This window comes from Lepus europaeus, chromosome 18, assembly GCF_033115175.1.
Source record: "Lepus europaeus isolate LE1 chromosome 18, mLepTim1.pri, whole genome shotgun sequence".
Classification (NCBI taxonomy): domain Eukaryota; kingdom Metazoa; phylum Chordata; class Mammalia; order Lagomorpha; family Leporidae; genus Lepus; species Lepus europaeus.
The window spans coordinates 40697260-40725041 of NC_084844.1; the positions used below are offsets into that span (position 1 = coordinate 40697260).

Below are 27782 nucleotides of genomic sequence, written 5' to 3' on the forward strand. Positions count from 1 at the left end.
GTAAGGTTTCTGAAGCTCCATCATGTCACAGGCACACAGCGCCAACCAGTGTGGGGAAAAACAAGTTTGGCGCCTTTCCTGATCCCTCCCACAGCCCTCTGAATGCGACCCCATTTCTCCCAGCCTAGGCAGCCTTGTAGTCCCCATATCACCCCCATGCTCTCTTCTTTCCCCCACCCAAGCCTGTTCTGGGGGATCCTCACCCCCTACAACCCCTGGCATGGGCAGACTTTAGAAAACGTGGCTCCTGGGCCAGCGCTGTGGCTCACTTGGTTAATCCTCCGCCTACGGTGCCGGCATCCCATATGGGCGCAGAGTCCTAGTCTTGGTTGCTCCTCTTCCAGTCCAGCTCTCCGCTGTGGCCCGGGAAGGCAGTGGAGTATGGCCCAGGTGCTTGGGTCCCTGCACCCGCATGGGAGACCAGGAAGAAGCACCTGGCTTCTGGCTTCAGATCGGCACAACACTGGCCCTAGTGGCCATTTTGGGAGTGAACCAACGGAAGGAAGACTTTTCTCTCTTTCTCTCACTGTCTATAACTCTACCTGTCAAAATAAAAAAGAAAAGAAAAAAAGAAAACCCGGCTGCTGAAGGCCAATCACTCTACCCTGCCCCATCCCCACCGCACCCCCGCCCTGACAATCCTCCCTCCCCTGAAGGGCTCCTCCAGAATCAAAGGCCTTCTCTGAGGTTCCGCCTGTGGCCCAGGACCTGGGCTAGGCAAGGAGGCACCGGAATGAATAGGTCACAGTCTATTCTCTGGAGAATTCACCATGCCACAGCAAACCACAGGTGTACGGAGTGGCCTGGGTGGAGAAATTGCAGCACAGGGGCAGACATTGTAGCACAGCATCCAATATCCAAGCACTTAGGATCAAGTCCTGCCTCCACTTCCCATCCAGATTCCTACCCATGCCCACAGCGAGAGGTAGCAGATCATGGCCCAAGTACTCCCATGTGGGAGACCCAGATACAGTTCCTGGCTTCAGCCTGGCCAACCCCAGCTGTTGGGGGCATCTGGGGAGTAAACTAGTGACTGGAAGACGTGTGTGTGTGTGTGTGTGTGTTTTCCCCCATTTCTGTTACTCTGCCTTTCGAAGGAAGGGAAGGAGGGAGTGAGAGAGGGATTGCAGAGCCACTGACACTGCTGGAGGGAAGGGGGTTGAGCATGGGTTGGCTGGGAGCCTGCCCCACTCTATGAAGCCTTATCTGCAGGGATTCCTCACCTAGTGTCTCTTCCTGAAACCCTGTGTCACCCACTGGACTCCTTGTCTAGAATGGAAACCCTGCCTGTCCTTCCCTTGGGCACAGGCTACCTGGCCGTGGAAACCTCACGTAGCTCCAGAGCCCTGTCTGAGCCAGCGGCCCCTACACGTTCCATAACTGGTCCCGCCCTTGCTTCCCACCCTTTCTCTTGTGCCCCAGGCTTAGTGTGTCCCCAGACCCTCCTCCAGCTGTGGCCCCAGGGCTGACACGTCCTCCCTCCTTGACCCTGGACCCCATCATCCCCCTGGCCCGGCTCTTCTGTTTCCTGCATTTACCCAGCCTCTCCTGCTTCTCTTTTAAAGCATTCTTTTAGAACACTCCTTGATCTGGACTCCAGACTGGCCTTGCCCATTAATAAATGAGTGAGGTTCGACTCACAGATCTTCCACTCATTCATTCCTTAGACTTTCCCTGGGCGCCTGCTAGGCCTGGCCCTGTGCAGGGGCTCAGAGAGCCAGAGAGAGAGAAGGGCGAGAACCTGGCCCCAGGGTGCTGCAGAGAGACGGTCGGGGTGTGGCCGGGGCTCCAGCGGGCAGATGTGGAAGAGACAACAGCAGGAGCAGGAGCTGCTGTGGCTGGGACTGGGAGGCAGAATCTGCAGTGACAAGAAGGGAGATAGCCAGGGAGACAAGACAGACAGACATTCCAGACAGGAGCAGGTGCGCATGCACCTAGGAACAGGGGCCAGGAATGCGCCCATGCAGTGCCTTGAAGCAGAGGGTTGCAAAGCAAGGCTGCGATAGGGAGGAGGTCAGAGCCTGGGTTGCTGATATGCAAGGGAGAGAGCCACGTGGGGCTTGCATTTCGGAAAGCTCCTTCTACAGGTGTTCGGAGAGGGTAAGACAGAGACGGAAATTTGGTAAAAACCAATGCAATTCCCCAAGTGCCATTTCCACCGTGAGCCAGGCTTTGCCACCTCCCACTGCCAGAGGCCATTTCTATTCCAAAAGGAACAAAGGAGGGAAACTCTTAGTTGCAAGGAGTGGGTGCCTTGGCATGCAGCAAGCCCTGCGTGGTACTCCCACTGTGCTGCGTCGTGTTTTCCTCCGCCCGATGCCCTTCCTTCCACTCCTGACTGAGCAGAGAAGTTGGCAGACAAAGGAGCATGACTCGCTTCCTAATCCCACTCCACAGATCTGCCAGCTGAGGCAGACGGTGGGCCTGGCTGGCTCGAATTCATTTCCCACTGCTGCTGTAACAGACGACCACAATTAGAGTGGCTGAAAACACATTCATCATCTGACAATTCTAGAGGCCCAAGGTCTGAAATGGGATTCCCTAGACTTGGTTAAGTCAAGGTTGTCTGCAGGGCTGTGTCCCTTTTGGAGGCTGTAGGAGAAAAATCCATGCCCTTGCCTTGTCCAGCGTCTGGAAGCTGCCTGCATCCCTTGGCTCACGGCTCTTCCTCCGTCTTCAAAGCCGGCAGCACAGCACATTCCCATCCTCTCTCTGCCTCTGGTCCTCCTGCCTCCCCCAGTAAGGACCTCTGTAATGACACGGGTCCCACCGGGGTGTCCCTTGTGGGACACGGGTCCCACAGCAGTGTCCCTTGCTGTGTAAGGTGACATCCTTACAGCTCCCAGAGGCGAGGAGGGGGGCGCCTTTGGGGACCTCCACCTGTGCAGCACGTGGCCTTTGAACATCCCTCTGTGGTCTCCAAGCCCAGGGCTCCGTGCACATCTGTGCGGCTGACCCCCAGCTCTGTCCCCCTTGTGTGGCTGACCCCCAGCTCTGTCCCCCCGTGTGTGGCTGACCCCCAGCTCTGTCCCCCCTTGTGTGGCTGACCCCGGCTCTGTCCCCCCGTGTGTGGCTGACCCCCGGCTCTGTCCCCCCGTATGTGGCTGACCCCAGCTCTGTCCCCGCGTGTGTGTGGCTGACCCCCGGCTCTGTCCCCCCGTGTGTGGCTGACCCCGGCTCCATCCCCCGTGTGTGGCTGACCCCCAGCTCTGTCCCCCCGTGTGTGGCTGACCCCGGCTCTGTCCCCCTGTGTGTGTGGCTGACCCCCAGCTCTGTCCCCCCGTGTGTGGCTGACCCCCAGCTCTGTCCCCCTGTGTGGCTGACCCCCGGCCCTGTCCCCCTGTGTGTGGCTGACCCCGGCTCTGTCCCCCCGTGTGTGGCTGACCCCGGCCCTGTCCCCCTGTGTGTGGCTGACCCCGGCTCTGTCCCCACCGTGTGTGGCTGACCCCGGCCCTGTCCCCCTGTGTGTGGCTGACCCCCGGCTCTGTCCCCCTGTGTGTGGCTGACCCCCAGCTCTGTCCCCCCGTGTGTGTCCCCTGGCTCTGCCCCCCCCATGTGTGGCTGACCCCAGCTCTGTCCCCCCCGTGTGTGGCTGACCCCCAGCTCTGTCCCCCCGTGTGTGGCTGACCCCGGCTCTGTCCCCCCGTGTGTGGCTGACCCCCGGCTCTGTCCCCCCGTGTGTGGCTGACCCCGGCTCTGTCCCCCCGTGTGTGGCTGACCCCGGCTCTGTCCCCCCGTGTGTGGCTGACCCCGGCTCTGTCCCCCCGTGTGTGGCTGACCCCGGCTCTGTCCCCCCGTGTGTGGCTGACCCCGGCTCTGTCCCCCCGTGTGTGGCTGACCCCGGCTCTGTCCCCCCGTGTGTGGCTGACCCCGGCTCTGTCCCCCCGTGTGTGGCTGACCCCGGCTCTGTCCCCCCGTGTGTGGCTGACCCCGGCTCTGTCCCCCTGTGTGTGGCTGACCCCCGGCTCTGTCCCCACTGTGTTCTTTCAGAGGAGACGACGTTTGAAGCAGGAGTGAAAGTTCAGATCCACAGTCAGTCTGAGCCGCCTTTCATCCAAGAGCTGGGCTTCGGGGTGGCTCCAGGGTTCCAGACCTTCGTGGCCACACAGGAGCAGAGGGTAAGTGTGCTGGGCTCAGCCTACCCCGACCACCTGCAGAGATACGAGGAGGAAAAAATGAGATCCCCTCTGCTGGCAGGCTCTGAATCCGCCTGGGAGGCTGGGATGGAGCTGGGCTCAGAGGAAGAGGTTGGGTAACCTCCTGTACCACCTTTGTTTCTGAAAACTGGCTGGGAGGGAAAAACCAGCTTATTTTCTTCTTCACTGAATTGGTTGAAGATTTTTTTTTTATTTCGAGAACATTCTGTCACAGTAGACTTTCTATGCATGTTGATGAAATAACTTTGTGTTTCACGCCAGTGGATGCTAAGGGAAACTGCTAAGCAGGGTTTAACGGCTTCATTGCTTGTGTTACTGTGATCCGATGGAGCCTAGAGAAGAAGGGGGATGGCAGCATGGCGCCCAGCCGTGGAGTTTAAGTGTCCTGAACCACATGCATGGGCGCCTGCCTGCTCTCTCTGAGGTCACCCTGGGGACGGGGCACGGCCATGCAGCCAGGACTGCCACATCCATGCTGCCGGCTGCTGGTGGAGGCGGAGTGGCACCATGTCGTGTCTGAAGTGGGTTTCCCTCTTGGGAGGGAGACCTGTGCAAGCTCTGAGTAGACGGGAGATCTCAAGGCAAGACTGCCAAGAGGCACGCCCACTGTCTCTTGCCCTTATCTCCATCTGTTTGTGTCTGGTTGGCCTCGAGTTAAAGCCAGAGAGACCAGGACCCTGTGAAGAGTCCTAAGCCAGGTCGTGGAAGACAGTTGCTGTGGGAGGCTTCGGGCAGTGCTGTCAGGCGCCAGCTCCAGGGCGTGAGCTGGGAAGTCAGGAACCGTGACGGTGCAGTTGGGAACCATGTGCGTGTGGAAGGTGGGGGCTCAGCTGGGCTTTCACGTTTGGCTCAAACACCATCGTACATCTTGTACTGATCACAGCTGTTTGTTCAGTTGCAAAATGACATTCCACATTCAAAGCTGTTTATGGACGTGTAAGTGAACTATCCTTGTATTTGTTAACCCCTGGGAGAGCACTGACAGTGTAGGCCTTCCTGACTGTGCCCCGTTCACAATGCCTGGGCAGTTGGCAATGGCCAAGGTCAGCTTCTGCTGCGGCATGCAAGAGAAAGTTAGCCTGGCCTGGACCAGATACTGGGGCAGGTGATGGACGCACAAGTGGGGTGCTGTGGGGGTACATATTGGGAACCAAATGGTACAACCAGAAAATGTGTCCTTGAGAACAAAGAAGGAAGAGGCAGAGGCAGGTTGGGAGTCAGGAAGAGTGGGAATGTGGATTACCCAGTTAAAGGCACACAGATGGCCAGGCACACTAGGTGAGCCTGGAGCCCAAGCTATCAGCTTAGTTGGGTTATCAAAGGCAAGCAATGCTGGACAGCAGTTGAAGTGCTAAGGGCAGATTCCAATCAGCAACAGACTGCTGTGGTGGGAAGGAGGCCGGCAGGGACTTGAGTGAAGTCAGGGAAGTGAGATCACCCCAAAAAATCAGAACATCATTCTGGGTTTGCTAGCTGATGCTCATGGAAGTCTGGCTCCTGTACTCACACAGAGACTGGGAGACAGGGTCAAGCTTCAGGGTTTGTTCACGCACATCTTCATAGGCAAAGCCAAGGACTCATCAAGAGGAGGGCTCGGGGGAGTCCAGCCGGAGTGAGGTCCCGGAGAGTCATTGCCAGCCTCCCTTCAAAGGGCCATGCTTAGACTGCTAACGTGGGAGATGAATTCTTTGACTAGGTTAGCTACCCAAGGCAAATCTGACCCTGTGGTATGCTGAATGTCCCTACCACCATGCTCATGAGTGACTCCCTTGTGTTGACAGCTCCCTGGTGCCTACATTGCTGTTACCGAGCAGAGTAAGAGCACAACATTCTTTGTAGCCCAAAGTGTGACTTCCTCCCTGTCCGGCCAGTGGAGGTTGGAAAAGATGTGGTGCTCCCTGGGCCAATACTTTTCAGCAGCCTGAGCAATGTGGTTATTCCTCCCCCAAGCCCTACTCACCCCCTACCAGTGATAGGGAAGGAACTTTTGGACCGGGTGAGAATTGGCAGCGATGGCTTCTAAGAAGCCTGAAGTCTCTCTTTGTCTTCCCAATATGAAGAGAGGGGCTGCCCGTGGTGAGTAGGATGAGGAGACAGAAGAATTAGCTTCACAGGGCAAATTCATTGTTTGCTTTGAAGTGTATTCTCAGAAAATCAGCCCCATTCATACCAGTCCTCCTATGATTATTATGACTAATAAGATATTTGTTAAACATTTTACAGTCTTCAAAGCATTTCCACATCATCTCACTTCATCATTTCATTCATATTAATAGAGAAATACAAAAACACATCCCAGAGCTAAACCTAATGATACGTTATGTTTACATGTATATAAAAGAGCACATTCATAGGAAATAAGACTTGACAAGAATAAGCCAAAATACCCACTGTGGGGGGAATTACGAATGATTTATCTTTTTCTGAGCTTTCTATATCTTTTATAGAAAAGCTGTGTTTTACTTATTCACACAGCATTTATTTGTTGAGGACCTACTGTGAGTGAAGCCATGGGAACAAAGTAATGAGCAAAACAGATCCAGTCGCTGTCCCCCACAGAGTCTATAGCCTACCAATTTCTATAACAGAAAAGAATGTGAAGTCACATATAATTTGGAGGTTGACACCCATTTGTATGTTCTCATTCTGCCCTTGTGCTAATCCACCCAGTGACCGTGGTCCTCAACCACTGTATTTCATTGGTTGTAAGAAGCAGTTGTTTTTTTCACATTTTCACGTCTGAAATCAGGACTTGTTTTACAGTCAATCACATCTTACAATTACGATGGATAGTGGTTTTCTTTCTTGGTGGTGCATTAAATCACAGTGCCTCCCATAGCCTGGGGCACATCCATAAAATACAGCGCCATGTCACTCTCAATCCAAGATTCTGCTGCCTCAGCTCAAAACTCAAGGAAAGCTTGCAAGAAAGCCAAGGGTGAGAGACACTGGGGAGCGGGAAGCCCTCTCCTGGAAGGCTGGCACGACTGCAGCCAGGGCCCTAACAGGAGCTGGGAACTTGGGGAATTGTGTCATGAATGGGAAAGTTCTTTACACGGTAAAAACATGCCACCCATGCATCATACACACACACACACTTCTGGTGGGCACTTTCTTACCCCAAAGAAACAAGTCTGCCCATCCTATGGAGAACAAAGCAGCCTGAGGGCCTGGATTGTAGTTCTGATACTGCCATGGGACTTTAGATAGGTTGTGCCTGCCCTGGGTCTTGGTTTTCCCATCTGTAGAATAGGATTTGATTCAATAACAGGGGAGTCCCTGCCTGCCTTCTTTCATGGACACAGGGATCATCTGGAAGTTTGGCCGGCAGCAGTTTTGCACCCACTCGCTGCTCTCACAGCTGTTGATTCCCACCTTCATGCCTGCTCTGGGAGGCTGGGCCCGGGCCCCAGTTGTAAGGAGCCTTAGATAGATGGCAGCCTTAGAGCTCTCACAGAGAATCTCTGGCTACTTTCCTTGGTAGTGCCTCTTCCTCAGCCCACACAGTGGCCACATCTTACCCAAATTAAAACCCTTCTGTCCCAGGGCTTCCTGTAATGTGCACAAATCTAAACCCGTTAGGGTGGTTCCCAAGGCCCCATGCAACCTGGCCCCTGGCCACCTTCAAGCCTCGGCATCTGCCCATGGTTGACCATGTGCCGGGCACTCCAGGCCCTGACACCTGCCTCTGTGCCACTGCAGCCACTGTCCCTCTGCCCACTGTACCTTCCTTGTCTCAGCTACCTGGCAAAGACCTATTCATACCTCCAGGACACTGCTCAGTGGTCAGACCTCTAGGGAACACCTTGCCTGTCCCCTCCTGTCACCCTCCAAGGAGCAGTCAATTGTTCCACACAACACATTGTGCCTTCATTTATTCCTTCTTTCAGCAAACAATCATTGAGTACCAGATATGCTGGGAAAGTGTACAAAAGCAAGGCCTGACCCTTGCTGTGGGTCACAGAATCAAGGGGGTTTGGGCACTTTTTGTCACACCCTAGGAGATGGGAAACTCCCTGTGGGCCACTGCTCCTGATACACACCTCGCAAGGACTGCCCTCCTTCACCTCCATCAGCCTTGTCTCACCCTAAACTCAGGGGACAAGGATTGTGTCTTTTAGATTCTGTGTCCCCGGTGCCTTGCTTATACATGAGTTCACTAGATGTACATTGTTCAAAGAATGAATGGACAGCCCAGTGCTATACCCTAATGCTCCCCCACCTCCTCCACTCACCTTGGCCAAAACTCCCATCAAAATCTGCACCCAGGGCCCTCCTTCTCCCTGATGCTGTTGAGCTAAGCTGTTGTAGATGATAACATCTTGTCATTTCTGGCTGCCAGCTTAGATACCCTAACCCAATCAAAAGCTGGTGAACGTGGTCAGGGCCAGAGATGGCGGATCTGGAAGCCAGATCTGTGTAGGTGAGAGTGGATGAACAGAGGAGAGAATCAGGACAGAACTCTGGAATTTTGGAGGACTAACTGGGTGAGAGGATACCCATGCATGTGCAGAGCTGGGGTGTTCACCTGGTACAAGCACAACCACCAAAGTGTCTGGCACTGACTTCTCAATCTTCATTGATAGACTCTTTGTCCCTGATTTCCAGTGATTTTTTTTCTTTTTTTGGAAATAAAGTAACTATTTTTTTTTAAGTAGCCATTCCCCCCCCCCAAGAAACCTTTTATTTAATGAGTACAAATTCATAAGTACAACTTTAGGAATATAGTGATTCTTCCCACCATACCCTCCCTCCCACCTCTACTCCCAACCAACCTCCCACTCCCTTTCCCATTCCCAGTCCCATTTGCCAATAAGAAAAAAAAGTGTTCCTCAAAAGTCAAAACAAAGACTATTTAAGTCATTGCTTCTCAAAGTGTGAATTTCACTTCTACAGATTGCCTTTTAGGTGCTCTGTTAGTTATCACAGATCAGGGAGAACATGTGGTATTTGTCCCTTTGGGACTGGCTTATTTCACTAAGTATGATGTTTTCCAGATTCATCCATTTTGTTGCAAATGACTGGATTTCACTTTTTTACCACTGTATAGTATTACATAGAGTACATATCCCGTAATTTCTTTATCCAGTCTTCAGTTGACAGACATTTAGGTTGATTGCATGTCTTAGCTATTGTGAATTGAGCTGCAAAAAACATGGGGGTGTAGATAACTCTTTTATTTGCTGATTTCATATCCCTTGGGTAAATTCTCAGGAGTGGGATGGGTGGGTCATATGGTAGGTCTATATTCAGATTTCTTTCTTTTTTTTTTTTTTTTTTTTTGACAGGCAGAGTGGACAGTGAGAGAGAGAGACAGAGAGAAAGGTCTTCCTTTGCCATTGGTTCACCCTCCAATGGCCGCCATGGCCGGCGTGCTGCGGCTGGCGCATTGTGCTGATCCGAAGCCAGGAGCCAGGTGCTTCTCCTGGTCTCCCATGCGGGTACAGAGCCCAAGCACTTGGGCCATCCTCCACTGCACTTCCAGGCCATAGCAGAAAGCTGGCCTGGAAGAGGGGCAACCAGGACAGAATCCGGTGCCCCAACCGGGACTAGAACCCGGTGTGCCGGCACCACAGGTGGAGGATTAGCCTATTGAACCACGGCACCGGCCTATATTCAGATTTCTGAGATATCTCCAAACTGACTTCCATAGTGGTTTTACCAGTTTGCATTCTCACCAACAGTGGATTAGGGTACCTTTTTCTTCCCATCCTTGCCAGCATTTGTTGTTTGTTAATTTCTATATGAAACCCATTCTAACTGGGGTGAGGTGGAACCTCGTTAGAGTTTTCATTTGCATTTCCCTGACAGCTAGTGATCCTGAACATTTTTTCATATGTCTGTTGGCTATTTGGATTTCCTCTTTTGAAGAATGTCTGTTTAAGTCCTTTTCCCATTTCTTCACTGGGCTGTTTGTTTTGTTGTTGTTTCTTATCTCTTTATGTATTCTGGTTATTAAGCTGTTGTCAGTTGTATTGTTTGCAAGTACTTTCTCCTATTCTGTTGGTTGCCTCTTCACTTTGCTCAGTGTTTCTTTGCAGTACAGAAGCTTTTCAATTTGATGTAAACCCATTTGTGAATTTTCATTTTGACTGCCTGTGACTCTGGGATCATTTCTAAGAACTCTTCCCAGTGCCAATGTCCTGCAGGGTTTCCCCAATGTTCTTTAACAATTTGATGGTATCAGGTCATAGATTTAGGTCTTTAATCTATCTTAGATGGATTTCTGTGTAAGGTGTAAGGTAAGGGTCCTGCTTCATACTTCTGTATGTGGAAATCCAGTTTTACCAGCAACATTTGTTGAGAACTGTCCTTGCTCCAGGGATTGCTTTTAGCTCCTTGGTCAAATATAAGTTGGTTGTAGATGCTTGCATTGATTTCTTGTATTCTGTTCCGTTGGTCTATCCACCTGTTTTTGTGCCAGTACCAGGCTGTTTTGATTATAACTGCCTTATAATATGTCTTGAAATCTGTTTTGATGCCTCCAACATTGTTTTTGTTATTTAAGATTGCTTTAGCTATTCAAGGTCTCCTGTCCCTCCATATGAATTTCAGCATCATTTTTTCTATATCTGAGAAGAATGTCTTTGGTATTTTGATTGGTATCACATTCAATTTGTAAATTGCTTTTGGAAGTATGGACAATTTGATGATATTGATTCTTCCAATCCATGAACATGGAAGATTTTCCCATTTTTTTTATATCTTTCTTTAATGTTTTTCAGTTCTCATCATAGAGATCTTTGACATTCTTGGTTAAATTTACTCCAAAGTATTCGATTTTTTTTTGTAGCTTTTGTGAATGGGATTGATCTTAGAGGTTCTTTCTCAGCTGTGGCATTGTCTGGGTATATAAAGGTTGTTGAATTTTTTTGTGTTGACTTTATATCCTGCTACTTTACCAAACTCTTCTATGAGTTCCAATGCTCTCTTAGTGGAGTCTGTTGGATCCCTTATGTATAGAATCATGTCATCTGCAAATATGGATAGTTTGAATTACCCTTTCGCAATTTGAATCCCTTTGATTTCTTTTTCTTGCCTAATGGCTATGGTTAAAACTTCCAGTACTATATTGAATAACAATGGTGAGAGTGGGAATCCCTATCTGGGACTGGATCTCAGTGGAAACGCTTTTAATTTTTCCCCATTCAATAGGATGCTGGCCATGGGTTTTTCGTAAATTACCTTGATCGTGTTGAGCAATGTTCCTTCCATATCCAATTTGCTTAGAGTTTTCATCATGAAAGGGTGTTATCAAATGCTTTTTCTGCATCAATATATTGAGATAATCATATAGTTTTTCTTCTGCAGTTTGTTAATGTAGTGTATCACATTGATTGATTTATGAACATTGAACCATCCCTGCATACCAGGGATAAATCCCACTTGGTCCCAGTGTATGATATTTCTGATGTGTTGTTGGATTCGATTGGCCAAAATTTTATTGAGGATTTATGTGTCTATGTTCATCAGGGAAATTGATCTGTAATTTCTTTCACTGTTGCATCTTTTCTGATTTTAGGAATTAAGGTGATGCTGGCTTCATAGAAAGAATTTTGGAGGATTTCCTCCCTTTCAATTGTTTTGAATAATTTGAGAAGACATAGAGTTAGTTCTTCTTTAAATGTCTAGTAGAATTCAGCAGTGAAATCATCCAGTTCTGGGCTTGTCTCTGTTGGGAGGGTCTTTATTACTGATTCAATTTCCATCTTGGTATTGGGTCTGTTTAGGTTTTCTGTGTCTTCATGGCTCAATTTAGGTAGGCGTATGTGTCCAGGAATCTATCCATTTCTTCTAGGTTTCCCAGTTTGTTGGCATACAGCTCCTTGTAGTAATTTCTGATGATTCTTTTTATGTCTGTGACATCTGTTGTTACATTTCATTTTTCTTTTCTTTAAAGATTTATTTATTTTATTTGAAAGTCAGAGTTACACAGAGAGAGAAAGAGTCAGAGAGAGAGAGAGCACTTCCATTCGCTGGTGCACTTCCCAATTGATTGCAATGGCCAGAGCTATGCCAATCCAAAGTCAGGAGTCTGGAGCTTCTTCTGGTCTCCCATGTGGGTGCAGGGGCCTAAGGTCTTGGGCCATCTTCTACTGCTTTCCCAGGCCACAGCAGAGAGCTGGATCAGAAGTGGAGCAGCCAGGACTAGAACTGGCACCCATATGGGATGCTGGTACTGCAGGCAGCAGCTCTACCTGCTACACCACAGCACCAGCCCCACATTTTCCTTTTTCATCTCTAATTTTATTGATCTGGGTCTTCTCTCTGCTTTTTTTCATTAATTGGGCCAATGTTGTGTCAATTTTGTTTATTTTTGTAAACATCAACTCTTCATGTTGCTAATCTTTTATATTATTTTTTTGTTTCAATTTTGTTGATTGCTTCTCTAATTTTAATTATTTTGCTTCTCCTATTAGTTTTGGGTTTGGTTTGCTGTTGTCTTTCTAGATTCTTGAAATGCATTGGTAGCTCCTTTATTTGGTGCCTGTAATTTCTTGATGTAGGCATCAATTGCTATAAACTCCTCTTAACACTGCTTTTGCTGTATCCCATAAGTTTTGATATGTTGTATTGTCATCTTCATTTGTTTCCAGAATTTTTTTTTATTTCTTTTTGATTTCTTCTATGACCCACTGTTAGTTCAGGAGCATGTTGTTCAGTCGCCAAGTGTTTGCATATGTTCTAGAGTTTCCTGAGTTGCTGATTTCCAGCTTCATTGTGTTGTGATCTGAGAAGAGGCATGGTATGATTTCAATTTTTTTTGAACTTTCTGGGACTTGCTTTATGGCCTAGCAGGTGGTCAGTCCTAGAGAAGGTTCCATACACTGGTGAGAAGAATGTGTATTCTGCAGCTGTAGGATGGAAAGCTCTGTAGTTATCTGTTTATCCATTTGGTCTATATTGTTAATTAACTCTGTTGTTTATGTGCTGATTTTCTGTCTGGTTGATCTGTCCATGGCTGTAAGTGGAGTATTGAAATCCCCCATTACTATTGTATTTGAATCTATGTCTCCCTTTAGGTCCTTTAACATTTCTTTTAAATAGTCAAGTGCGCTGTAGTTAGGTGCATATACATTTATAATAGTTACAATCTTCCTGTTGAGTTGATACCTTAATCATTACATAGTGCCCTTCTTTGTCTCTCTTAATAGTTTTTATGTTAAAGTCTATTTTGTCTGATATTAAGATGGCTATCCTAGCTCTTTTTTGGTTTATGTTTTATAGACTATGTTTTTCCATCCTTTCACTTTCTGTCTGCATCTTTGTTAGTGAGATGTGTTTCTTGTAGGCAGCAAATAGATGGGTGTTGTTTTTTAATCTATTACGCCAGTCTGTGTCTTTTAACTGGAGAGTTCAGGACATTTAAATTCAAGGTGACAATTGATAAGCAACAACTTTGCCCTGCCTTTTTTTCTTTCCTTCCTTTACTTTCTTCCTTAGTGATGACCATGTTTTTGTGTTTCTGTGTGCAGCACATCCTTAATAGTCTTCTGCAGGGCTGGACAGGTGGTGACAAATTCTTTCAGTTTCTGTTATGGAAGGTCTTTATTTCACCTTCATTCATAAATGAGAGCTTTGCAGGTTCTAGTATTCTGGGTTGACAGTTTTTTTCCTCTTAAGCCTTAGAATATATCTCACCATTCTCTCCTAACCTGTAGGGTTTCTGATGAGAAGTCTGCTGTGAGTCTGTCCTCTGAAAGTAATCTGACATTTCTCATGTGCACATTTTAGAATAGTTTCTTTATGTTTTACTGCGGAGAGTTTGATTACAATGTGCCATGGTGAAGATCTTCTCTGGTCATGTCTATTACTAGTTCTATGTGCTTCCTGTATTTGGATGTCCCTTTCTTTCTCCAAATTGGAAAAATTCTCTGTTGTTATTTCACTAAAAAGGCCTTCTATTCCTTTCTTTCTTTCCATGCCTTCAGGAACTCCTAGAACCTATATGAGCTGGTTTTTTGAAAAAATAAACAAAATTGACACACCATTGGCCCAACTAACAAAGAAAAGGAGAGAGAAGACCCAATCAATAAAATTAGAGATGAAAAAGGGGATGTAACAGACACCACAGAAATAAAAAGAGTCATCAGAAAAGAGTACAAAGTGTTGTATGCCAGCAAACTAGGAAATCTATAGAAATGGATAGATTCCTGGACACATACAACCTACGTAAATTGAACTATGAAGACACCAAAAACCTAAACAAACCCATAACCAAATCAGAAATTGAATCAGTAGCAAAGGCCCTCCCAACAAAGAAAAGCCAAGGACCAGATGGATTCACTGCTGAATTCTACCAGACATTTAAAGAACTAACTCCAATTCTTCTAAAACTATTCAAAATAATTGAAAGGGAGGGAATCCTACAAAATTTTCTACAAAGCCAGCATCACCTTAATTCCTAAACCTGAAAAAGATGCAGCAGAGAGAATTACAGACCAGTTTCTCTGATGAACATAGACACATAAATCCTCAATAAAATTCTAGCTAATAGAATTCAACAACACATTAGAAAGATGTATGCAGGGATGGTTCAACGTTCGCACATCAATCAGTGTCATACACTACATTAACAAACTGCAGAAGAAAAACTATATGATTATCTCAATATATTGATGCAGAAAAAGCATTTGATAAAATACAACACCCTTTCATGATGAAAACTCTAAGCAAATTGGGTATGGAAGGAACATTCCTCAACACGATCAAGGCAATTTATGAAAAACCCATGGCCAGCATCCTATTGAATGGGGAAAAATTAGAAGCATTTCCACTGAGATCCAGTCCCAGACAGGAATACCCACTCTCACCATTGCTATTCAATATAGTACTGGAAGTTTTAACCATAGCCATTAGGCAAGAAAAAGAAATTAAAGGTATACAAATTGGGAAGGAAGAAGTTAAACAATCCCTCTTTGCCTGTATACTTTCCTGTGCTCTGTCTTCTAAGTCTGATATTCTCTCTTCTGCCTCACTAATTCTGTTTTTAAAGCTCTCAACTGCATTTTTATTTGTTCTATTGAATTTTTCATGTCATTTTGATTTCTCTTCAATATCTCAATTTCATGTTCTATTGAATTCTTCATTTCTTTTTGATTCCTCCTTAAGATTTCATTTTCATGAGAGAGATCTTTCATGTTCTGCATGGATTTCAGTAGTTCATGTGTTTGTTTTTTATTGCTTCTAAGTATTCTTACCAATTTTTCGAGTTCATTTTCTTGCATTTCTTCTATCTCATCATCTTCATAATCTTGTATTGAAGTGTTATTTTCTTTTGGGGGCATCGTGTTGTTTTTCTTATTCTTGTTTCTTGGATTGTTTCATTTGTTGTTCAGCATTTGTAGAGATATTCATTGATTTCTTCTTTTGTTTTATCCGCTGTGGGGGCTTTTTTCGTTGTACTATGGTTCTGTAGATAAGTGGATTGTCTGCTTTCAGTGACTCTCTAGAGGCTTGTGGTGGGTGTGGCCAGAGAGCTCTGTTCAGTTCTTCAGGGTTAAGGGCATGCCTAAGGTACACACCCAGGTTTGGTGTGGCAAATCTCTCTTTTTTTTTTCAGTCAGAAGAGAAGTAATTCCTCTCAGCTGAGCTCTTCTCCTTGATGGTGATCAGTGCCTGAGCACAGCCCCAGTGGGTATAATATTTGTCTGTTCTGTCCCAAGGACCACACAAAGGATCTGTGCAGTCCTCAGTGTAAGCTCAGATTCCCCAGCAGTGTTCCTCACCAGGTAACCAGGAAGCCCTGATCATGTGACGCCTCCCACAGTGACTGCCCAAAGCCCCAGCCATGCCCTCGGTCCTCCCACACAGCCTCGGTGTTTTCACAGTCCCAGCACACCAGCCTCCCACCGTCCTAAGCCCCAGCCACCTGTCTGGTCTCCCCACCAGACTCAGGAGTCTCCACTTGGCTGGTTGCTAGGTGCAGACACGAGCTGGCACAGCTGTTACATATGTCCAAAATGGTGCCTGCTCTCTGTCAGTTTGTTGCAGGATGCCCTTGCAGGATGATCAGGGAGAGAGAAAACATTCCCCCCTCTTTGTTCTTTCTCCTCTAGTTTGGTGGGTACACTATCCCTCACAGGGCTCCAAGCCAGGTTCCCTCTAGGCTCTTCCTGCAGCTTTTTCCCCAGTGGCTTGGGCGGCTGCAGTCTGGTCTCACCTCACTCTCCAATGCTTGTGCAGAGGCTCTTGGCTGCTGGGGTCCTAAGTTGTGTGCATCCTTGTCCTCCACGTGGATCCACTGTGTTCCTCGAATTTGTGTAGTTTCCTCTGCTGTTTTCTCTCCAGTGACTGTTAATCTTGGTGAACTCCCAGTCATGATTCACAGATTTCCATCATCTCCTGCCCCATCCTCCGAGAGCCTGATGGTGGTTCTTGTTTTCTAAATGATTGTCATGCATTCATTAAACATCTGTTCAGTCACCTTGCTTCTACTTATTGGCAGGCCTGGGAATGACTGTGGACAGCCTCAGTGGTCAGTTGGCCTCCTAACCTCACTGTCCTGGACCGCACAGCCCTGAGTTTATTACTGACCTCAGGACTGTGTTGGGGAGGCCAGGGTTGGAAGTGACCAGCCAGAGGCATCCCATTATCCCCCAGCGTGGGGCCACCCCATAACTCAGACTTTGTGTTGGCTACTCACTTGGGCTATAACCAGGTGCCGTGAGAATGCCTGTAGTCACCTCTTGCACCTACCAGCTGCCCCCATTTAGCCTGTCTGGGGCTATAAATAAAGGTGAACACAGATGCTTAGATCCCACCCACCCAATTAGGTCTTTGGCAGGATGTCTGTGCCCTGTGGACTTCAAGCATGCCTAAGCCTTGTCTTTTGCTTGGGTTGGCCACATTTGCAACATTTGGAGGGAGTCCCACAGTGGCTTGCCACCAGAAACAGTATCCCCTACTCACCCCAGAATGAAAAGGCCAAGCTGTGGGGTAGGATGCCCACCACTAGCTTGTGACAGCTCCACTCAAGCTTCCAAAAGCCACTTCCTAAATGCCTTCAAAAGAGAAGCCTCATTTGTCAATCTGACAGCCAGACCCAAGGTCCTTAATATCTATGCATCATGGGCTCCATTAGAAATGCAGGCTTGCCTGGTTGTTTTTCTCAAGGCAGAGGACAGAATTTATTATGCATGCCTGCTGTGACTTCCAAACTGCCCAAGCTGAAGCCACACAATATGGTAGCATCCAGGTCCACCCTAGGGAAGCGCTGGGGAGGGAAAGTGACTCAGCCTGCTGCACGGCCCCTCCCTTCACCATCACCAGGGCCCACCACTTCCCACAATAGACTGGAAATAAAAATCAGCTAAGCATCTACTGGCTTAGAGTCTTAATCCCTTGAGCCACTCAGCTCTAAAGCAGGAACATCAGGCCCCCATGTGGTTTTTCCCAGTCAGTTTCTCACCATTTTCCCCTACACAGCATGAGCTTGTTTTTCTCAAGGTGGAATTGATAGCAAGGGTTGGGGGAAGGATGAGAAGTGTTCTAAAAAGAGTTGATTTTGCCTTTAAATTTTTATTTATTTGAAAGGCAGAAAGATCAAGACGGGCGGAGATCTTCCATCTGCTGGTTCACTCCACAAACTCCTCTAACATCCAGGAATGGACCAAACCAAAACCAGAGCCTGGTACTGCATCTGGGTCTTCTACCCAAGTCCTTGAGCCATCACCTGCTGCCTCCCAGAGTGTGCATTAGCAGGAAGCTGTAATCAGACATGGAGCTGGGACTGGAACCCAGGCACTCCCATATGGGATGCAGGCATCCCAAGCAGCATTTTAACCACTGGACCAAATGCCCACCCCTTTAAAAATAGCTGTTGATTAGGTCAAATGCACCAAGTATGGTGCCCAACTCTTGGGGGGATCTACAAATGAGTCACATAAAAATATGCCCGAGGCTCAGCAGGTGACAAGATCATCCTTTCTCATACCTCCCCATCTACCTGCAGCCTCTCCTTCTGCTCTCTGTGTCCCGTCTTTGCTTCCTCACCTCCCTTTCACTGCCCGGATCACCACTGGTGCTCCGCTGGAGCTTGTCATTATCCAGGTTGCCCAGAGGAGCTTTGTAGCTGACCCCAGCCTTTGTTGACAAGGAAACTCCTGTAGTTATAACACGGGCTTCTCAGCAGCCTGGGGACTGTGGACTCTGCCTTCCCTGAGACTCTCTGGTGCCCTCTTGTCTGGTCTTCCTCTCACTTCTCTGCCCACAAGCAGCTCTTTCCCTGTCTACCCCTTCTATGTTGGGCACTGCATCTAGGAGGCACTTGTTGCACTCTCCCAGCCTCCTGTCGCCTTGTATGAGCTCACTGTGTCCCAAGATTCCGAGGTGCCAAGGTCTTTCCTGAGCTCCAGAGCCAACAGTGCTGGTGCTGCTGAACTCCCCTATCTTGGAGTCCCATGGACATCTCGGATCAACAGCTCAGCTCAATGCATCCTCCTTCCCTATCCTCACACCTACGCCCCAGGATCACTGATCCCCCAGCCCTGTAAATCTCCATTTGCTAGATGTGGGACCTTTGCCACATTCTGCGCCTCTGCTCAGTGGAGTTCTTGTTGGTTCCTTGCTCGGAGGGTAAGCGGAGGTGACACATGTAACACCTGCGGAGCAGTCCTTAGCATACAGCAAGCATCCGGAAATCACTCGCTGTTATTACTCCCACCCCAGCACTGCTTCGTGATTCCTCACCTGGATAAGAACGGCTGCCCAGTGGTCTCCCCACTGCCCGTCTTGTCCTGCCTCCAACTCATCCTCTACGTCAGCATGGTCTTTCTAAATGCAGCTCTGAGCATCTCCCTCCCTCGCTAGATACAGAGGGAGTCACAGGCCTCCTGGTCCAGCCCCTGCCTCCCTACTCAGTGACATCTCACTCCACTCCCCCAGTGTCCCCACGCAATGCCCTGAGCATTCCACTGCGGGGCACTCGTGAGTGTCACATGCTCGCTGTCTTCCTTGCCAGCAACACCCTTCCCCCCACCCCTTTCTCCACCTAACTCATTTGAATTCTCCCTGCAGAATTCAGTTCAAATGTGCCTCCCCCCTTTAAAAGGCCATCCTAGTGTATTCTGCAGATTCTCTAGCATGTAATATGAATATTATCATCCTCTGTGTACTTATCTATCTCCTCTGCTCTGAGGATATGACTGTTATCTTTCTCTGTTCTTTATATCTCAGCATTTTACATGATGCCTTACATGAGGAGGGTGCCTGATACATTACCCTGAATGGAATGAATGAATACACAAGTGCAAGAGAGACAGATACAGACAGAGATAACTTTATTGTGTCTTCCTCTGCTTGATACCCATTCATGTCCTTCCCACGTCCTGGCTCCAGCTCTCCCCTTTCCCAGTGCTTATAAACCACTGCTCTCCAGCACACTGATCCTGAGCCACACATCCGCCCTCCATCCCACAACACAGTTCTTGAGCCCTCTTCTCGGCCAATTCCTTGCTCACTTCACACTGACTCATCTACTAAATGCCAGGCACTGTGGTGGGCTTGAGGGATGCGGCATGAACATGACAGGCCTTGTTCTCAGATGGTACAGTCCAGCAGGAGAGGCAGCCCATCTGTCTATCCATCCCGCACGAGAACTGTCGTAATGTGTCCCCAATACACTGTAAGCTTCTTAAGGGGAGAGATACCATCTTATCATCCTCAGGTGGGAGGATGGATGGGTGGAGTATTGCAGAGTGATCTCCACTGGCTCACTTCAATAACTTAGAGTCCATTTCAGTTCTTCTTAGCCTTCAGATGTGGCGTAACTGAATTTACAGAGTAGCACGAAGGACTAAAAAACGAGACTTCCTTTTATAGAGCCCATGGGGGAAGGGATCAGCTGGAAGTGGCACCAACTCACCTGGCAGCCCCAGCCCTGGTCCAGTGTCCAGTTTGATGCCCACCCTCGGGCAGCACCCATCAGGGCAGACAGGCCTCTCCTCTGGCCCCTGCACCAGAAGCCAGCCGCTTGTCTCGCCGTGGCTTCTTTCTCTCTTGCACCCAAGCAGAGGGAAGGGGACTAATGTCTATTGACTCCTCTCCTTTATCTTACTCAGGAGACAAGTTAATAAACCAGCCCGTGCTCTGCCCGGGTCCTGCCACCCAGGACCACGTTAGCTTTTGATTCATGAACAGCTCACTCTCTGAACTCTCAACAACGTGGCCTTGGTGGGGTGATTTTTTAATATGGAGGGAAAAACCCTGTAGAGGACAGTTCCATACATAGGCTCAACGCGGTTTCATCTTGTTCGCATCCAACTGTGAAGGTTAAATAATCACAAACAACTCTTTTGGAGATATCAACCATAACGAATGAATGAAGATGAACAGTCCTACGGACTTGGCAAGGGCAGGGGAGGAGGGTGCTGGGAAAGACGTCTCTCCCACGTCTCTCCCCTGCTTCTGCACCCTTGAAAACAGCTGTGGCCCAGCCATCGCTGAGGAAGTCCTGACTTTAGTTTGTGTTGAGACACCCAGGCTGAAAAGCCCCAGTAATCGTTCTCTGTGGGCTAGCAAATCTCAGCACTTAGCTGCGAGACTGCTCTATCCCCCAGGTACCTCTGCTTTCTTATCCACTAAAACCTCCCTCTCTCCCTCTCTCCCTCTCTCCCTCTCTCCTTCTCTCCCTCTCTCCCACTCTCCCTCTCTCCGTCTCTCCCTCTCTCCCTCTCTCCCTCTCTCTCTTTTGACCTGAGTATAAAACATTTTACCCACAGCCAGCTGCTGTTAATATAAATGTACCTAACAACACTAGTCATTTGCATCTTGCTCCATCAAATGAGAGAATTCCCTTTGAAGGCAAGAGCTCTGCAGCCACTAGTGCAGAGCCCAACACTATAAATCAGTGAATGAATAAATGGCAGAGCTGATCAGTATTGCTTTGTGGATTGCTCCAAGCCCCATGGCAGATCCTCTTGTGGAAGACAAAAGAGCAGTTCTGCAATGAGAGTCATTGCTCCCCAGTTTATCGGCTGCATGTTCTGAGCTAGCGCTCAGAGGCCCCATGCATCTGGGTGATTAAGGACAGGAAGACCTTGTGGGGCCAAGGTCTGCAGGAGCACCAAGAGGAACCACAGAAGAGGGGGCTGGGCACCAGCAGAGCAGCTTCCTGCCTCTCTGGAGTAGACAGACAAGACAGGTGCTAAGGGGAGGGTAAACTAGGAGAGCAGGATAGGAGGGGACATGGCAGGATCCAAGCCAGGAAACAGCACACATTCCCTTCACTTTTTGGAACCAGCCCTCATGAAACACACACACAGCACACCAGGAAGCAAGGGTGTACTTCTCTACAGTACTGCTCCTATGAGCAAACAACCCACACCACTTCTAATGCTGTGCAAACAACTGAAATGTTCACCAGTGGAAAGATGATTGAATTAAGACAGCGATGCATATGCTTTTTCCAACAGTGGTTAGCCTGGGTAAGCAAGATTTAGAGGTTTCCAGGGGGAAATTTCCAAGACATATTGGTAGGTTAAAAAAAAAAAAAAGCAAACTACAGAATAATACATCCAATGTGATCCCAATTGTTTTAAAAAATATCCATGCACTAAGCCATGTATAAATGCACACACATGCATATTAGCACACAGAACACTTCTAGGCAGGTGCCTTCCAAACCTAGAGCTGCTGAATGGAAGGGAACAGGATTGAGTGTGCCAGAAGATCTTTCACTTTTCCTGGATACCTGGAAGATTTATTTTTTTATCTTATTATGTTTTTTTGACAGGCAGAGTGGACAGTGAGAGAGAGAGACAGAGAGAAAGGTCTTCCTTGTGCCGTTGGGTCACCCTCCAATGGACGCCGCGGCCAGCACGCTGCCACCGGCGCACCGCGCTGATCCGAAGGCAGGAGCCAGGTGCTTCTCCTGGTCTCCCATGGGGTGCAGGGCCCAAGCACTTGGGCCATCCTCCACTGCACTCCCTGGCCACAGCAGAGAGCTGGCCTGGAAGAGGGGCAACCGGGACAGAATCCGGTGCCCCAACCGGGACTAGAACCTGGTGTGCCGGTGCCACAAGGAGGAAGATTAGCCTATTGAGCTGCAGCACAGGCCTAGATACCTGGAAGATTTATAACAAGAACGAGTTTGTGTATTAACTATGCAGTTTTTAAGGACGTGTGTAACATAGCTATGTAGATGGAACTTTGTGGTGTGGACCCATACCTAACAGACAGGCTCCCAGAGAGACACAGGGAGGAGTGGGCGTGCCCCCTGCAGCCAGGGACAGCCCCCTTCCAGAGCTGGCCCTCATGTCTTTCTTTGAAGACGGCTGTTATCAAACCTACTCCTGTACCCAGCACGTGTGGGAGCCACAAGGAAAGGCCTAGAGCTTGGAAGTTTTTCTTTCTGATGGAGAGATGTGATTTGAACCCTGATCTTTCAGTTTCCAAAGCCTGTGCTCTTCCCACCACCCTATCTTCCTTCTGAGCTCATAGGCTACCAAAGGCCTGGAGCCTTCTGACTGCTCCATGTGGACAGAGCTCCTGATAACCCAACAGGGAATGAGACCTTGATTAAGGAGTATTCATTTCGGAGCTTCATGTCTCTCTAATGCCAACTTCTCTTCCGATGCGATTGCTGTGTTGTATTTTATAAGCTTTTAAGAAGCCATTTCCTGATAGAAATCCACTTCCTGATAAGTAGCTAACATCGCTGTTATCTGTGCCTTGATTTTACTCCTGGTTATTTCCCCCCGGGCTTACCCACTCTGCAACTGATCTTAGCAGAAATGAGGGTGCGTCACTGGTGAAATTTTCCATGGAAACATACTCGCATTTTGTCCACACACCATGGCAACAATCAAGAAACACAGAACGGTACCCTCCACGCCAGGCTTCTCAGTGCACGGGGACCTGCCTGGGACAGCATTCATTGTTGCATTGCTTTCCCACACGTTTGCCAGTGGGGGAGTGGATTACTCATCTTCTTCCCAGTGGGAAAATGAATGTGTCATTACAGTTCAGGAACGAAAGCAAAGCTCCCTGCCTGCTGCCTGGCTATGCAGGAAAGAGGAAGCAGCAAGTCCAGCCCGAGTAGAGGGCAGAAAGCTTTGGTTATAGTCCTGACTCTGCCATGAGCAGGCCACTGTACCTCTCTCCCTGTTGGTTGGGCCAAGAATGCTTTCTTACCTCACTTGGCAGTTAAGGAATCCCATTGAGGAATGGCTTTGCAAGTCCCTCCATTCGGAAGTGTCCACATCACTCTTCTCTGGATGGAGAGGCAAGGACATGTGGGAGAGCCAGGCACAGCTGGCTCAGGTCCGCTCTTTGCTTGGGAATGGCACTTAGCTCCTGGTATTAAAGTCAGCCTGGTACTGATATGGCTTGGGCCATGCTTGGACTAGCTGGTGGCAGCAGTAGAAGCTTTGATTGCTGCCCTAAATAAGACAATATCCTTGAAAGCATTGCCAGGTCCCAGCACAGGGAGACGGCCCGGGAGGAGCCCAGTGACTCTCTGAGTTGAGGTCCTGGAGCTGAGGGCAGGAAACCCAAGGCAGCTCAAGGCCATAGGACAGAGTAACAGGACAGGACTTCACAGGGGAGAATGCAAAGATCTATTGAGGCCCCTCCTTGAGAATTCAGCAGATTCCTGAAAGGTTTGCATGTGGGAAAACAACCAAAGACTAGGAAAAGGAGGATCTGAGAGCACCGGAGGGAACTACGCCTCGCCTGGTACTCGAAGCTGAGAACAGTGCCTCTTCCTGTCAGCCAGAGTGGAACCCTCCTAAGTCACAAGATGCTGGGTAAAGTATCCACAAGGGTCTTGCTTCAGTCATGGGGAATAATTAGCCCTAGACTAAATGCTGCTCCACTTCCACCTAACAAAACTTAATGCCAACTCCAAAGAGCCAAACTTAACTCACATGCATTCCAGAACAAAACTCAAGAATATCTATATGAACACAAAAATATGCAATACCCAGAATGGTAAAATTCATGTCTAGCATCCAAGAAAATATTACCAGGCATGCAAAGAAGTAAGGAAATGTGAGGACAATGATCAGTCAAAAACTAAGACATAGACATTAGAAGTATCCAAAGTAGATGTTAAAATAATTACAACTAATAAATAACATAATATTATATACATATATATAACTATAGCTATAAATAATGTATATTCAAAGTATGGCCATGGAATTTATATTTTTAAATATATTGAACTTCTAGAGATAAAAACTACAATGTCCAAGATGAAAAATATACTGATGGGATTAACTGCAAATTAGGTACCACAGAGGAAGATTAAACAAAAATAAAAGAAGCACAGAGAACAAGCAGTGTTTAAAATGAAGAGTATCAGTTAGCCATGGAACCACTTCCATGGCCTAACATTTGTGTGCTTGGAGTCTTTGAAGAAGGGAGATGTGAGGCAGAAAAAACAATGAGGAAATAATGGCCAAGTCCTTTCCAAATTTGATGAAAACTATAAATCCACAGTTCTGAAAATCTCAAAGAACTCCAAATCCAAGAAACATGAAGAAAACTGCACCCAAATTGCTCAGAACTAGTCATAAGAGAAAATCACAAATGCATCAGAGACAGGTAACTCATTATGTACAAGGGAATGGAGGTAAGCTGAGGGTAGATTTCTCATCTGAAATATGCGAGTGGGAAGACAGTGGGGCAGGCATTTGGCATGGCACTAAGACATTCACGTGCAGTGTTGGCAGTGCCCGAGCTCAGTGCCTTGCCCCTCTTCTGGCTCCAGCTCCCTGCTGAGCTGACCTTGAGAGGTAGACTGATGGCTCCAGTGGCTGAATCCCTGCCACCCACTGGCAGGCCTGCACTGTGTTCCCAGCTCCTGGCTTCAGGCCCAACCACGGCAGCTGGGGAGAGAACCAGTAGACAGAAGTTTCTTGCTCACTCGCTCACTCGCTCGCTGGCTGCCTCTCAAACAAATAATCATTTTTTAAAATAGAGTACTGAAAGAAGGTGGAGGAAATCTTTCGAGAATTCTATACCCAGTGAAATTCTTCTAAAAATAGACCTTTTCAAACGTATAAAAGCTAAAGATCCTTACCTGAGCAGATCCACCACAAGCAGATCTGCACTCCAAAAGATTTTCCTTCAAGTAAAGGGAAGATGACACCATATAGAAATGTAGACTCACGCAAAAAAGAATAAAGAGCACCAGAAATGGTAACTATACTGGTAAATATTTAAGACATTTTCTTATTATTTAAAGTCACTCAAAAGATAATTGACTATGTAAATAATCAGAATGTCTCATGAAGATTATGACATACATATGTGTGTATATGTATGTGTATATAGGTATATATATTATGTAAAATGAATGCTAGCAATAGCATAAAGTTGAAGAGTGGGAAATGAGACTCTTGCAAGATTCTCATCCTGTATGTGGAATGCTATATCACCTGAAGGCAGACTTGGATAAGTTAAAGGTTCATGCTACAAACCTTACAGCAACTACTAAAATATAAAAGCAGAAAGCTATAGCTAACAAAGGCTCCTCAGGGAATCACACAAAAAATCCAATTTTAGTCCACAAAATAGACTGCCTTCAATTAGTCCAACAAAATGCAGAAAATGAGAGAAAGGGAGGCAGAAAACACGTGGGGCTAGTAAAACACAGCTTAGCAAGATGACAGACTTAAATCTAGCACATCAGTAACCACACAAAGAGTGAAGTAAGCATGACGAGGAAAAGATAGATTGCCAGACTGGATAAGAAGCATGTCCCAGGGGCCAGCGCCATGGCTCACTTGGTTAATCCTCTACCTGTGGTGCCAGCATCCCATATGGGTGCTGGGTTCTAGTCCCAGTTGCTCCTCTTCCAGTACAGCTCTCTGCTGTGGCCCGGGAGGGCAGTGGAGGATGGCCCAAGTGCTTGGGCCCCTGCACCTGCATGGGAGACCGGGAGGAAGCACCTGGCTCCTGGCTTTGGATTGTTGCAGCGCTGGCAGTAGTGGCCATTTAGGGAGTGAATCAATGGAAGGAAGACCTTTCTCTCTGTCTCTCTCACTCTCTATAACTCTGTCAAGCAAACAAAAAAAAAAAAAAAAAAAGAAGCATGTCCCAACTCTATGCTGGTTACCTCCCAGAAGTATTCTAAATGTAAAGATAAATATAGCTAAGAGCAACATGTACACCATACTTACTATAATCTTTTTTTACCTATGGACCTATTGTTTAAGGTATACAAACTTGGTGCATTTCATATATACAAATTTAGGAACATCATGATTCTTCCCACCCTACTCTCCCTCCCTCCCACAACCCCACCGTTCTTCCTCCTCTCTCTCCTATTCCCAATCTTAATTTTTACAAATATCTATTTTCAGTTAACTTTATATTCATTAGATTAACCCTACACTAAGTAAAGACTTTAACAAATAGTATTAAAAACAATGAAAACAACAAAGACTATTCCTCAACAGTTGAGACAAGGGCTATTCAAAATTGTCTCTTCTCGAAGTATCAATTTTATTCTAAACATTACCTTTTAGGTACTCTGTTAATTGCACAGATCTGGGAAAACATATGGTATTTGTCCTTTTGGGATTGACTTGTTTCACTAAATATAATAGTTTCCAGTTGCATCCATTTTGTTGCACATGACAGGATTTCAATTTTTATACCTGTGTAATATTCCATGCTGTACATATACCATAATTTCTTTATCAAGTCTTCAGTTGATGAACATCAGGGTTGATTCCATATCTTAGCTATTGTGAATTGAGCTGCAATGAACATGGGGGTGCAGATAACTCTTTCGTATGATAATTTCATTTCATTTGGGTAAATTTCCAGGAGTCAGATAAGCTGGGCCAGATTTCTGAGGTATCCCTATACTGTCTTCTGGTGCTGCCACCAGTTTACATTCCCATCACAGTGAATTGGGGTATCTCTTCCCCACATCCTCACTAGCATCAAAGCCATTATGATTGGGGTGAGGGAAAACCTCATTGTGATTTTGATTTGCATTTCCCTAGTGCCTAGTGATCCTGAACATTTTTTCATGTGTCTGTTGCCCATTTGAATTTCCTCTTTTGAAAAATGCTAGTTCAAGTCTTTTATCCATCTCTTAACTGGATTGTTTCTTTTGTTGCTGAATTTCTTGAGCTCTTTATACATTCTGGATATTAATCCTTTATTAGTTTCAGAGTTTGCAAATATTTTCTCCCGTTCTGTCAGTTGCCTCTTCACTTTGCTGAGTGTTTCTTTTGTAGTGCATAAGCTTCTCAGCTTGATGTAATCCCATGTGTCAATTTTGGCTGTGATTGCCTGCGCTTCTGGGGTCTTTTCCAAGAAGTCTTTGCCTATGCCCATGTCTTTCAGGATTTTCCCATTGTTCTCTAGCAATTTGATGATATCAGGTCATAGATTTAGGTCTTTGATCTATTTTGAGTGGTTTTTTGTGTAAGGTATCGGTCCAGTTTCATACTTCTGCACACAAAGATCCAGTTTTTTTCTTTCGGCACCATTTGTGGAAGAGACTATCATTGCTCCAGGGATTGATTTTAGTTACTGTGTCAAAAATAATTTGTTCTGGATGTGTGGATTGATTTCTGGAGTTTCTATTTTGTTCCATTAGTCTATACATCTGTTTCTAGTACCAAGCCATTTTAATTATAACTGCCCTGTAGTACATCT

General features: G+C 47.1%; 1 protein-coding gene across 2 annotated transcripts in view; it reads left to right on the top strand.

Moving 5' to 3' along the window:
* ASIC2 (acid sensing ion channel subunit 2) overlaps positions 1-27782 on the top strand; it is a 1095751-nt gene that overhangs the window by 996709 nt on the left and 71260 nt on the right. For both annotated transcript variants that reach the window (XM_062216314.1, XM_062216313.1), the window contains exon 3: positions 3991-4118. In XM_062216314.1, the coding sequence (XP_062072298.1) occupies positions 3991-4118 (128 nt within the window). The remainder of the gene's footprint in view (positions 1-3990; positions 4119-27782) is intronic.